Raw genomic sequence first — 12,403 nt, forward strand, 5'->3', positions numbered from 1 at the left:
CAGCTGAGACCACCAGTCTACATCAGTGAAAAGTCTGACTCTTAATTCATATCAAAACTCAGCTTTAATTACTTTAAAACACACATGGCCAAAGGTGGAAACATAACACCCATCTTAGGGTTGAATCACTATCATTACTAAATCAGAGACTCGGTGATCTATGTGAACAGGATAGATTTGATTCATGCTAGGGCCAGACTCCCCAGGTAATTCTGGCCTATCGATGACCTGTCCTGGCACGCTGATTGCTCCACAGACCAACTTCCCATGTACCCTAGTCATTCGTACTTTGATATTACAAAGAGGGGATGATTTTTTTCTCTGAATAAAGAATCTTTTTCTTCACAATTGCTGTCCAACAATGGAGCTGGCTACTGAGTAATAAAGTCACCTCTACCGATCAGTGGAGGTGTTCAAGCAAAGCCCAGACATCTGCTTGATGAGGATGCCGAAGAGAAGGCCTGAAAAGCAGAAAAATGCCTCAAGGACTTTTCCAAGACCTACAAGAAACTGCTATGGCCACCTTTACCTGTTGCTGCAAACACACCAATGGCCACCAGGTGGTGACAGAGTCACACCATCACTGCAAAAGCTTTCGTGGCCCCAGCGCACAGCTTTTCTTAGAAATACCAAAAACCGGGGCGCCTGGGTGGCTCAGTCGTTGAGCGTCTGCCTTCGGCTCAGGTCATGGTCCCGGGGTTCTGGGATCGAGCCCCGCATTGGGCTCCCTGCTCAGCGGGAAGCCTGCTTCTCCCTCTCCCACTCCCCCTGCTTGTGTTCCTGCTCTTGCTGTCTCTGTCTCTGTCAAATAAATAAATAAAATCTTAAAAAAAAAAAAAAGAAAAAGAAATACCAAAAACCTAATTGAAACAAAATAAAAAACAACTAAATTTAAAAATAGGATTACCATATGATCCATCAATCCCACTTCTGGGTATACAGCCAAAAGGATTGAAAGTAGGATCTTGAGATACGTGCTCACCCATGTTGATAGCAGCATTATTCACAACAGACAAGAGGTGGAAGCAACCCTAGTGTCCATTCACAGAAAGATGAATGCGTAACTAAAACGTGGTCTCTACGTGCAGTGGAATATTATTCGGCCCTAAAAATGGAAGGAAATTCTGACCCAAGCTACAACAGGGATGGACCTTGAGGATATTATGCTAAGTTAAATCAGCTGTCACAAAACGACAATACTGTATGATTCCACTTTATACAAGATACTCAGAGTAGTCAAATTCATAGAAATAGAAGGTACAATGGCAGTTTCCAGAGACTGGGGGAGGGGGAAATGAGTTGTTTAATGAGTACAGTTTCAATTTTGGAAGCTGAAAAAATTCTACAGATCTGTTGCATGACAATGTGCATGGAGTTAACATGGCTGAATTGTACACTTAGAAAAGGTCAAGATGGTAAACTTTGTTATGTATTTAACCACAATTTAAAAAGAAAAAAAAAAAAAAAACAGAACAAAACTGAGTCTGGCATGTAGAAGGGATCTGGGATTATCAGGAGCAGAGACTGTCAATCAGGCCTTTGGAGTCACTTTAATCTCTGGGCACCCCAGCACAGGTGAGTATTGATGGAGGACACAGTCCAGCCTGGGACAGGGAGGCCTGCATCTGGTAAGAGGTGGGCATGACTCTGGGAAGGGCCTCTGGGCTCTTGAAGGGGCTGTGTCTGGGTGGCTGGAGTGGAAGGAGGGGTGGTCTGTCAAGACGCACACACAACTCTTGGACCACAGATGCTTTTTGGTCAGTCCCTACCGTCACACAGCAGAAATTCAGGTCTTCTTTTGGTCTTGGCAAGAGGACAACTCCACCTTGATCAGGGCGCCTGGGTGGCTCAGTCTGTTAAGCGTCTGCCTTCCGCTCAAGTCATGACCTCAGGGTCCTGGGATGGAGTCCCACATCAGGCCCCCTGCTCAGCAGGGAGTCTGCTTTTCCCTCTCTCTCTACCCCTCCCCCCTGCTCTCTCTCTCTCTCAAAAAAATAAATAAATAAAATTAAAAAAAAAAAAAAGAGGACAACTCCACCTTGAGTAGTCCAACAAGAGATCCTTAGCTCATGAATGCCCAACAATGGCCAGAGCATCACTGATCCCTCTTGATTTTCATATTCATTCAAGAAGTATTTGTTGAGCACCTACTCTAGCATCTATGTGTCAGGCACTGATGAGTGCTGGGGATAAAGCCGTGAACATGGCAGGGAGCATCCCTGCTCTCTTGGAAGTCACATGCAAACGGCAGTCATACAATAAGCCAGTACAACACAGGTGTAACTGCAAGTAGACGGGCCCTTTCCCAAGTGGATGTCCCATTGCCTGAGAAACGCAGGCAGGTGGAGGGGACCCAGGTGGCTATCACCATAGAAACCACGTGGCACAAACTGCCCTGAATCTGCCAAGGCTGAGGTCTTGGAGTGAGTGAAACTGTGAAATGCTGTGGAGCCCGGGAAAGAAAAGACAGCAATGGCCCCAGACATCTCATTGATGTTGATTAATCGAATGATTAGTACCATTAATCCCTGCTACTCAAAGTGCAGTCCCCAATTCAGCATCACCTGGAAACTTGTTAGAAATGCAGCACCTCAAGCACCACCTGAGAGCCTCCTGGACCAAAGTCTGCATTTTAACAGGATCCTAATGTGATTCATGTGCAGAATTCGGGAAGCACTTTATTAGACCATTAGTGGTGGTTACCTCTGAGGAAAATGGGGGTGGATGGATGAGACGGACCGTCTGCATTTTAATTCATACACTTCTGTATCACTTGTATTTCATGGGAGGCTTTTAAAATTAAAAAAGAAGAGCGCCTGGGTGGCTCAGTCGTTAAGCATCTGCCTTCCGCTCAGGTCATGATCCCGGGGTCCTGGGATCAAGTCCCGCACTGGGCTCCCTACTCAGCGGGGAGCCTGCTTCTCCCTCTCCCCTGCTTGTGCGCTCTCTCTGTCAAATAAAATCTTTAAAATAAAAATAAATTTAATTTAAAAAGAGGCAAAATGTATTAAAAGCATCTTAGAAGACAATTCCCTTTATTAAAGGGGAGATATAAAATGCAAATAAATGTACTACGTATCTCAAACATCACACAGACGCCCTGTACCTAAACCTAAGTCCCCACAGCTTCACACGACGTCCACCCGCCCCACTCCTCCCCGGGGGGACCTGGCCTGCTTCCGACCCCCAGCAACAACCTCGAGTTGAGAACACCGGTGTCCCATTCGGAATTCTTCGTGACTGGGACGTGGGCTGCTCACGGCCAAGCCTGAGCAGCCCTGCTCCTCCACCCTCGTGCGGGTCCGGCTTGAACCCTCGGCCGCAGCCTCCCGCTCCGTGAGGGCCAGCACGCCGGGCCAAAGTGTCCTGACCATACAAGTACCCACACGCCCCAGTTCCCCGTGACAGCGTGGGACTTAAAACAATACCGAGTTCCTGCTGCTCATGAGTCCGGGCTCGGTCGGGCGGTTCTTCTGGACGGGGCCAGATCAGGTGAGGCTGGACGGCTTAGCACCGACTGGCTGACGCGACCCGACTCTGCTAAAACTGCGAACCACCGTTCCCACCTCTCTCAGCAGACTCTCCCACAATCCCTCACGGGGCAATTAGGGGATTCCCATTGGGCAAGGCAAGTCACGTGAGCCGCATGGGCGTGGCTTCCGGGAGCAGCTGTTCTCTAGGGGCCATTACTGGAATCCTCTTCCACAGACTGTGTGCCTCTGACCCTCTCTCCTTCACTTCCAGGCCGTGTTAGCCAGCAGATGCCGAGCCAGCGTCTGGATCTTGTCAGAACACTCAGCTTTGCCATCCTAACTGAACCCCACCCTTCCCTCCTACTATCGTCTCACATACTCCCTCCCTGACCTCGGGTGCTCGGCACCTCAGCGCTTACCTCCTTCCTGCTTGTCACACTGGCCTAGGAAACACTGGGCCCGGGATCAACCCGGATGTGACCCCATTTCTCCAGGCCAGCCATGGGCTGCAGAGCCCACTGAAGCACTGTGTGCCCCCACACTCCCGGTCAAACCACAGAGGGGCTGTCAGCACCGACTCTGGCAACCAGTCGCCCCCGCCCGCCCGTGTGGGCTCTCCCTCCGGGTCCCCATGGTGGCCAGGGGCTGCGGCCAGCCTTCTCCCTCAAGCCTCCCCTTCCTCTTAGCACGCGGCCTGGCCCCCATGCCATTCATTATTCCTCTGCTTTCTTTCTTCAAAGCCCCTCTTAACCTCTGGCATGTTGTGTATAGATGTTGGCTTATAGCTTGGTACTCTCCAGAATCTAAGCCCTCTGAGAATAAGGTTGTTTGGGAGAGTCTTGGGTTAATTCTTGTATCCTCAGCACCAGAACCACGCCAGGCACAGGGGGACCCTTGATGCCTGTTCATTTAATGCACGAAGCAGAGAACAGCTCCAGTGCAGAGTTCACGGGAGGTGGCAAGTTAACCGGTTTGCAGTTAGCAGGGCTCCCTCCCTCAGAGGACAGGAAGGAGCTTCAGGGCAAGCCCTGGGCGTCGGTGGAAGAGGCAGCCAGGAGCAGGCACTGGTGGAAAGCCCCTGGTGGGTTGTAGGCCAGCTCACTGAGGTGCAACCACTGACCACCTGCCTAGGAATCACCCCTGGGAGCCTATGACCAACTCCAGGGTGGGAGGACTGGAGGGCAGGTTGTCCCAGAGGCTTGCTGCATCTGACTTTAATGTAGGTGTTTACAGACTGAGTTGCCTGTGAACCCTGGAGATGAAGATCCCCTGGTCCCCACCCTCACTGGAGTCACCCATCAATGCTGACAGCCCTGCAGGAACAGTCAGTGATGGAGCCTGGGCTCTGCAGGTCATCAAAGGAGAGTTGGGGGTAGGGGACAGAGGACAGGAATCCAGGCCAGGAAATCAGCAAAGGCACAAGGCCACGTGGCAGGTGTGGCCCAGCCATGGAACTGACTGGAGTATCCAGCTCAGCTGCAAGAGCTGCAGGAAGGAGCCCTAGTCTCATTCCCAGGCCTTGGCTCTGAAGCAGGAACCAGGACTCAACCAGGCTCAAACAGCACAACTGTGTGTGACTGGGTTGAGGGCCACCTGGGGAGGGCTCTACCATGCTGACAGGACCCCATGTGCAACTTCAGCAGGGCAGGGGTGTGTCAGTCAGACTTCAACCCTGGTGTCCTACTTCCCAGTCCTCTTTAGAGGGGCCCCCAGCAAGAGGATCTGTCCCCAAGCCTCCCTTGGGAACCAGAGGCACTGAAGCAAGAGTCTAGAGATGGGTCCCAAGCAGGTACCCATCCTGTGGTGAACTGAGACCTCCGCCCCCAGGCATGGCCACATGCCAAATCCCATGACCCTGCTTAACACCTCATTCCCTAGTCCAGACCTTCTCAAATCTGGCACCCACCCTTCTTCAATCCCCAGCTTCCAGCTAAGTGCCGGTCGGCCCACTGCACCATGATCAGGGTGGACCACAGCGCAGGCCCCGACTGCTGCCATGGCCTTGGCAAGTTGAGGCCACTATGGCCAGGAAGTTCTGCCCAGCTGCTGGCCACTCCTTGTTTACCAGTCTCACCTGGGGGCTAGGCTCATGGCAGGCCTGGTCAGCCATCCATGGCAAGGCCAAGCAGGGTCCTGATGCACCTTCCCCTCCCTGCTAACAGCCAAGAATCCTCAGAGCTTTGAGACAGCCATTGGGTGCAGATGAAACTGCCCCCAGCACACTGGGCCCCTTGGGGGAAAGGCATCCAGAGCCCCAGACCTGGGCTGTGCAGACAAGGCTGTACTCTGAGGTGGGCCCAGGTCTCCATATCCCTCAAGGCCCCAAAGACAGTCACCAGGAAACCAACCCAGTGACCAAGAAACCACAAGCAGGGGACAGGAGAAAGCTGGAGTCTACAACAGCATAAGGAAAAAGGGAATTTTATTTTTCAAGAAAACGTACTAACAGGTTGAGGGAAGGAGCACGTTGGCCACGTCCCCTGTTCTAAGCAGGGGTCTGAGATGAGGCCAACCTGACCAGGGCTTGGGAGGAGCTAATGGGACTCCCTGTGGCACTGGGAAGAGGACCAGGCAGGCCCAGGGGTGGGACTTTGTTCTGTTAGCACCAGGAACCGCCCACAGCCACTGCTGGACTCGGAGACAGGACAGCGGGTGGCCCTGCTCTGCCTCCACCTGAGCAGTCTGGGGAGGGGCTGGTGGCAGAAGGCTCCCTGCAGGTGGTCATCTGAGCGTGATTCTCAGATTCACAGACCAACCTCGGTCCCCCCAGCCCCCTGTAAACACAAGAAAGAGCTCGTGACCACCAAGTCCCTCAGGACAAGATGAGGGTCCGAGACGTGTGGCTGGGCTTCAAGCGGCCCAGGAGCTGCCGGGCTTTCTCTTGCATGAAGAGCTGGTCCCTGGTCCCCCCACAGGCCACCGTTTTCCAGGCACTGGTCATCTGCGAGGAAGGAAGAGAGTTACCATCCAGGCAGAGGCAGCATGCTCCCAGTGAACGTTGTGAGCATGGCCAGGAGGAGTGGGGGATATTTCCATGACCTTCCTCCCTTCTGAAGCCACAAGTATTCTTGTGCTCCCTCCACCTTCCCGGTGGCCCTGGGGAAGTTCCTCTCGTTTCTGGGCTTCCTCAGATGTAAAGCAAGGAGGATGGACCAGGCAACATGGCCGTGCCCCTGCCCACGTGGCATGAGCCTCCTCACGTGGAAAAGCGACAGCCAAGCAGGCCAGTGGGAAGGAGCAGCGAGAAATTCCGATAGACAGTGAGGTGCGAGCAGCCAGGGCAGCCCCTGCCCCTAAGCACAGACATGTGCTAAGCAACTAAATACAGAGACAATGATTAATTACAAGTGAGACCACGCCATAATAAAGGGGCTCATTAGGGGGTGGGAGGGGCTCTCCAGCACACAGGCTCCTTCCCTGAGGGAGCGGCGTCCAGACTGAGATATGAAGCATCAGCTAATCAAGCAAACAGAGCCTGAGAAGGGCATTCAGGCAGAGGCAACAGCCCGGGCGACGTCCCCACGGGTAACACCACATTAATGGCCGGCACTCACAGGGGCAGGTGCTGGAAAGTGGCTTCGGGGCTTCGGGGCTGCCACCGGCTTCTCGGGCTTGGCCTGCAGGAAGCCCTCGTTGAGGAGGCTGGTGTCTTCTTTGATGCCTGGCACCGTGAGGCTGGAGGAGCTTGACAGGACATTTGTCGGCTGCAATGAAAGCCGAGCCAGACTCACCCTTCTGCCACAAGCGTGGTGGGAAGGAAGGAAACCAGTCACAGCCCAGCAGCTCCACCCCCGGGCTATTGGATCTTGGGCAGGACATTAACTTCTCTAAGCCTCGGGTCCTCTTCCAGATGGGGACTGCTCTGTCAAGTGCCTGTTTCAGAGCCTGGCACCTAATAGATGCCCAATAATGCCAATCCCTTTTCCATGGAGCTGGCTCCTCCCCGACAGGCCTAGTTTCTCCTGGGACCAGAAATCTCCATCAGTCACAGATGCCAGCATCAACCGGCACACACAGAGCTGCACAAAGTACCCCCAGCCTGGCCCGCCTCCTGGCTCTGCTTGACCTTTACCATCCTAATATTCTGCTGGGCTTGGTGCTCTGATAAAAAAGAACCTGAGGCTTGAGAAAATGAAGAGATCCCAGAGAGCAAGAGCCAGCGTTGGGACTCCGCCAGGCCCACCCCACCTCAAATCCCATGTTCTAAACTACTTAACCACACAGCTTTACTGTTTGGCAAGTATTTTACGTGCCCAAGCCGATGCCTGTTGCAGGTCTGGCTGCACGGTACTGAGTCCCCAGCCTGGGGGGGCTCCCTGCCCAGTGATGCTTCTCTGCAATCTGCAAGGGCTATGGCTGCAGCAGTCCTAACTCCCCAGATCTGCAGGATCTGATCAGGCAGTCCTGTGTCTCATGCCCCCTGCATCCCCCCGAGCCTCTGCCTGCCTCCCACTGGGCGATGCACCCCACTGTCAGCTGCAAGGGATCAACAATGTGGCTGTCCTGCAGCTGGACAGCACCCTTCCCAGGGCTGATGTGCCCCAACCACCTGGCTGTGCCTTGAGGAAATCACTGACCCTCTCCACGTCACCAACTCTCTCCATGTCACCCCCATGAGAAGGTGCTGGGGACCCAGATCCACGGTTTTCAAACATGTTCTAGAAATACAACTCTAGCAATGCTATAAACCCTTCTGTGAAAGACATATGCAGAGCTGCCTTGACTGAAATCAGGGGTGGGTGCCCAGCCCCACTTTCTCCATCAGCCCCTTACAGCTGAGCCTGACACCCAGAGCCCAGTCCGCGAACCACCAGACCACTCCACTGCCAGGGTCCCCTCACAGCTAAAGGGTTCTAAAGGCAGAGGGCCTCCAGGGAGACTCCATCCTCCCTGAGGCAGAGGAGCCTTCTGCAGTTCTGGGCAGGGGGAGCAGGTGATGGGGCAGCTTCTCTCTCAGACCCCTTACCAAGGACAGCACCTTGGGCAGCGTGGACATTACCAGCTTCACATCTTCATCCACGATGTCAAGAGCCAGGGACTTGCGGACCTTCTTGATGGGGCTCCGCCGTAGCTGGGGGTGGGGGGAGGAGGGAGACAGAGCAGATGTTTGGGATTCCCCCGAGTCACCACCAGCACTTTGGGGACGCCTGCCCCAACTACCCTGGTCACAGAGCCACACCCTGATGCAGTGGAGCCTTCGAACCAGGTCCCCGGCTGGCAAGGACTGGCGGTGTGCAGGTAGACCCGGAGACCCTGGCCCCATCACAGAGTTAGCACCCAGGGAAGACCGTCCTGCCAGATGCAACCACAGGGAGCCAAGACACAAACACCTCCACCCAGAGACCCACTCCTCATCCCCAAATGGACCATGCACAGCCCCCAGGCCTCTAACATGCTAAACACACCCCTAAACAGGCCCGGGAGAGAATCATCCAAGTTACACTTCAAATATCCACCTGCAGACGAGGAACACAGACATGTAAAACTGAGGGACACAGGCCTGCTACAGGAATACCCAGCCCCACACCTGTGCCTCCAATCAGCAGGTCAGGGGTCAGCTCCAATACCGGGGAGGAGCTCTGGGACTAACTCACCCCCCAACCTAGCAGTACACCCTAAACAGATGCTGCCATGGCTCAGAACCACCACCTGACACGGAGAGGCCAGGGAGGGCCCTGGGTCAAGTTCTCTGAACCTACACACCCAGGGGCCCCTGCCCCATGGGCCCCTCCCACACCAACTGCCCACCTTCCCCACACACCCGTCTGGCGCATTCCCATCTTCCCACCTCTCCCCAGAAGAAACCTTGTGCAAAAAAGGGGGACATGGAATCCATCTGCTTTCAGGAAACCACACACGTGGTGCAGCAGGGGCATGGCTTCTGGGTTGGCTTGGGACAACCCCTGCCCTGCACGCTGCACCCAGGTGTCCCTGACCAGTGTCCCCACCAGCTCTCCACCTCACCTGAACCAACTGTGCCCCACCTGGCTCACACGGCCCGGATGCGTGGCTGACTTCGTCTGAGGACTTCCCTCTAAATCCTCTCTTTGTGTCCCTTTCTATTTACTCCCTTACTGCTGTGTGCATCGAGGGTCACTGGTGTGTTTGTCTAGTGTCTGCCTCCGCCCCCTCACCTCCAGGAGGGAGTGACCTGGGTCTGTGTCACCATCCTATCCACTGCACCCAGCCCAGAGCCTACTTTAGAAGGGTCCAAACACAGTGAGTGCTGCTTAAGGAAGGGCCTAGCTCAGAGGAGATAAGGGGAAGGTCCCGAGCACCAGGGCCTCACTTTGGTGGGTTTTGTTGATAACCACTCTGGGCAACAAAGGTCAGGGGCTGCAGCTCCACCTTCCCCAGTGACCAACTTTTACCAGCTATTCCCAGACTCACCCCCTCCCCACTCTCTCCCCACCTCCTCATGGCTCCACCTCCCTTGGCCCAAACTGCCCAGGCTGGCAGGAAGGGGATCTCCAGCCCCCCCGGCCACTCACCCCAGCCTTCCTCTTCTGCTTCTCAGGCCTCGCCTCGTCCTCAATGATGAGCTCGATGCCGGCCTCCGAGCGCAGCACCTCTTTCAAGTCCTCCTCCAGGTGCGGGGTCTGGGGCTGGGGGTGGGGTGGGGCAGCCCACGTGAGGCTGCACAGCCAGGCTCTAGGACCCAGCCACAGCCCGGCTGCCCGAGGCAAGGCAGGAAGGAGGCCCGGGGCCAGGACGCTGACCTCACACTCTGTCGTGACCCTTAACTATCCTGCCTTGCAGGACAGACAAGCAGACACTGACTTCAACTCACTGAGGGCCATCATGAGCCAGGAGTACCCCCAGATCACCCCTGCCACCCTCACACAACCCCATGCAACATCTGTCATCTTCTACAGGTAGAAATGGGAGGCTCAGAGAGAGTAAGCACCTGGCTCAAGGTCACAGAGCTGTGGAGTTAGAACCTGGACACGATCAAGCCCTAAGTCCTCACCCCCTTTGTTCCACACTAATGGGGACTCTTGGTTCCATTTCCTGTTCTTGGGCCTGTGGGGTTCCAGGCGACCCCTCTGGCCTCAGGCGGCAGTGACCAGGGAAGGGAGAGAGCAGCAGGAGTAGCGGACGGCTACCCTGCGAAGTCACTCTACAAGTCCCTACATGCTTTAATTTTAGTTGCCAAGGTCAGATGTGCCCCCTCAAACCAGTCTGGAAAGCATGCCACCATCTCAGTGTCTGGGAACCATAGCCCCGTGCTTCACTGGGCTCATTAACTCCATCCGCTCATCAGCTCCATCCCAGGGCCAGGGAGACCACAGCAAGAGAACCCCACACCGTGGCGGTGATGCTGGGGGCAGGGCAGGCACACCACAGACCCTGTTTACAGGCCAAATGCTTCCTGACAACCTCTCTCTCACCTTCAAGTCATTTCTAGAACACCTGCCTGTTTCAGAAAGCCCACTGTGCCAGCTTTCTGTTTTCACCGGGGAAAGCATGACCGCCCTCTGCGAGGAGTGGGGAGAAGGGGGGTCTGCCCACTGCCAGGAAGGTGCCTCCTCACCGGCCCCTCAGGCCCACCCACAGGTTGGCTTCCCTAAGTGTTAGAAAGCAGCGGCAGTTGGTCAAAGGCTTCAGTGGGAGGAGCCACTGGCCACAACACCCGAGCCATCGCGGCTCAGGCCCATCTCCTCCCTGGCGTGGGAAGCGCACTGCAGAGTGCTGAGTTCTCCGGGTGCCAGTGCTTCAGGCCACCCCCACCCCACACACTGAGCTTCACCAGGATGCCACTGCGCCTCCAGCACCAGCCAGTGCCCACCCAGCACGTTGCGGATGCTCAGGAGATGTCTGATGAATTGTAACTCAGTCTCTGATCCCCCATTTGTAAAATCAGGATATTTGCAACTTCTCAGGGCTGTGTGAGGTCTTAGAGGGAAAGGGCTCTGTGAGCCGTACACGGCTACGTGGACCCAAGAGACCCCACCGTGCACACCCGCCTGGCTGCACCACATACCAGGGGCTTTAGTGGTCCGTACTTCTCCAGGGCATTCTTGAACGGGGTTGGCGTGTGGGGAGTGTTGTCCATGGAGTACTTCTGATCTGGGGTTACAAACCTGTCAGGCAGAGAAGGAGGCTGAACGATGGAGTAGGGGAAAGACACCAGCCACTCTGCCACAGACTGCCCATGACTCCCACCGTTCCTCCACCTGACCTTTGGCCTTGGCAGCAAGGAGGAAGCCCCAGGCATATGGTCTTTTCCCATGGCACTTCCCTACCCACCTTCATACCCCTGAGGATCTTCATCAGAGGCTTAGAGGAAGGGCCAGCCTCAGAAATAGGAAAGAATAGGACATAGTCCTTCCAGCCAGGTGGAAGAATGTTTGAGAATGTTCCTCAGTCATTAGCTGATCAATGATAACTTTTTCATAAACAAGGGAGGCCACACTGCAGGCCCGCAAGAGAAGGGCAGGGGAGCAAGGCGAGAATCCAGAAAGACCAAGTCCCTTCCCCAAGCTCTTCCAGAGCACGTGTGGCAGTAGCATTATTAAGGGAAGACACGTGATACGAGATGGTGAGGCCAAAACACGTGCTCAGCATACCCTCTTCCCAAGTCCCCTCAAAATGATCACAGTGGGGACACAAATGGGGAAGGAGAGCTTTAGCAGACAGAAACGTGGGAAGGGGAAAAAAAAAAAAAAAAAGAAAGAAAGAAACGTGGGAAGGGTCTGGTCCATAAGCAGAGATACTAAAAAGCTTCTATCAGCCCTGGCCCCAACAGCGAGCGATTTCTGCCTGTGATGGAGAAGCCTCCTGGGGAAGGCCCAGAAGAGACCCCTCTACACACACATACAAGGCCCAGAAGAGACCCCTCTCACACACACACCAGGCCCAGAAGAGACCCCTCTCACACATACACACCAGGCCCAGAAGAGACCCCTCTCACACACACACCAGCCCCA

General features: G+C 54.9%; 1 protein-coding gene across 2 annotated transcripts in view; it reads right to left on the reverse strand.

The window, feature by feature from the left end:
• Positions 1 to 5,878: 5,878 nt before the first annotated feature.
• The window catches only part of MYBL2 (MYB proto-oncogene like 2), a 33,823-nt gene continuing 27,298 nt past the window's right edge, over positions 5,879 to 12,403 (reverse strand). For both annotated transcript variants that reach the window (XM_032419738.1, XM_032419737.1), the window contains 5 exons: positions 11,458 to 11,557; positions 9,965 to 10,078; positions 8,440 to 8,544; positions 7,028 to 7,177; positions 5,879 to 6,414 (listed from right to left, as the gene is read on the reverse strand). In XM_032419738.1, coding sequence (XP_032275629.1) covers positions 6,286 to 6,414; positions 7,028 to 7,177; positions 8,440 to 8,544; positions 9,965 to 10,078; positions 11,458 to 11,557 — 598 coding nt within the window. In that variant the 3' untranslated portion in view covers positions 5,879 to 6,285. The remainder of the gene's footprint in view (positions 6,415 to 7,027; positions 7,178 to 8,439; positions 8,545 to 9,964; positions 10,079 to 11,457; positions 11,558 to 12,403) is intronic.

This window comes from Phoca vitulina, unplaced genomic scaffold (genome assembly GCF_004348235.1).
Source record: "Phoca vitulina isolate PV1807 unplaced genomic scaffold, GSC_HSeal_1.0 scaffold22, whole genome shotgun sequence".
Classification (NCBI taxonomy): domain Eukaryota; kingdom Metazoa; phylum Chordata; class Mammalia; order Carnivora; family Phocidae; genus Phoca; species Phoca vitulina.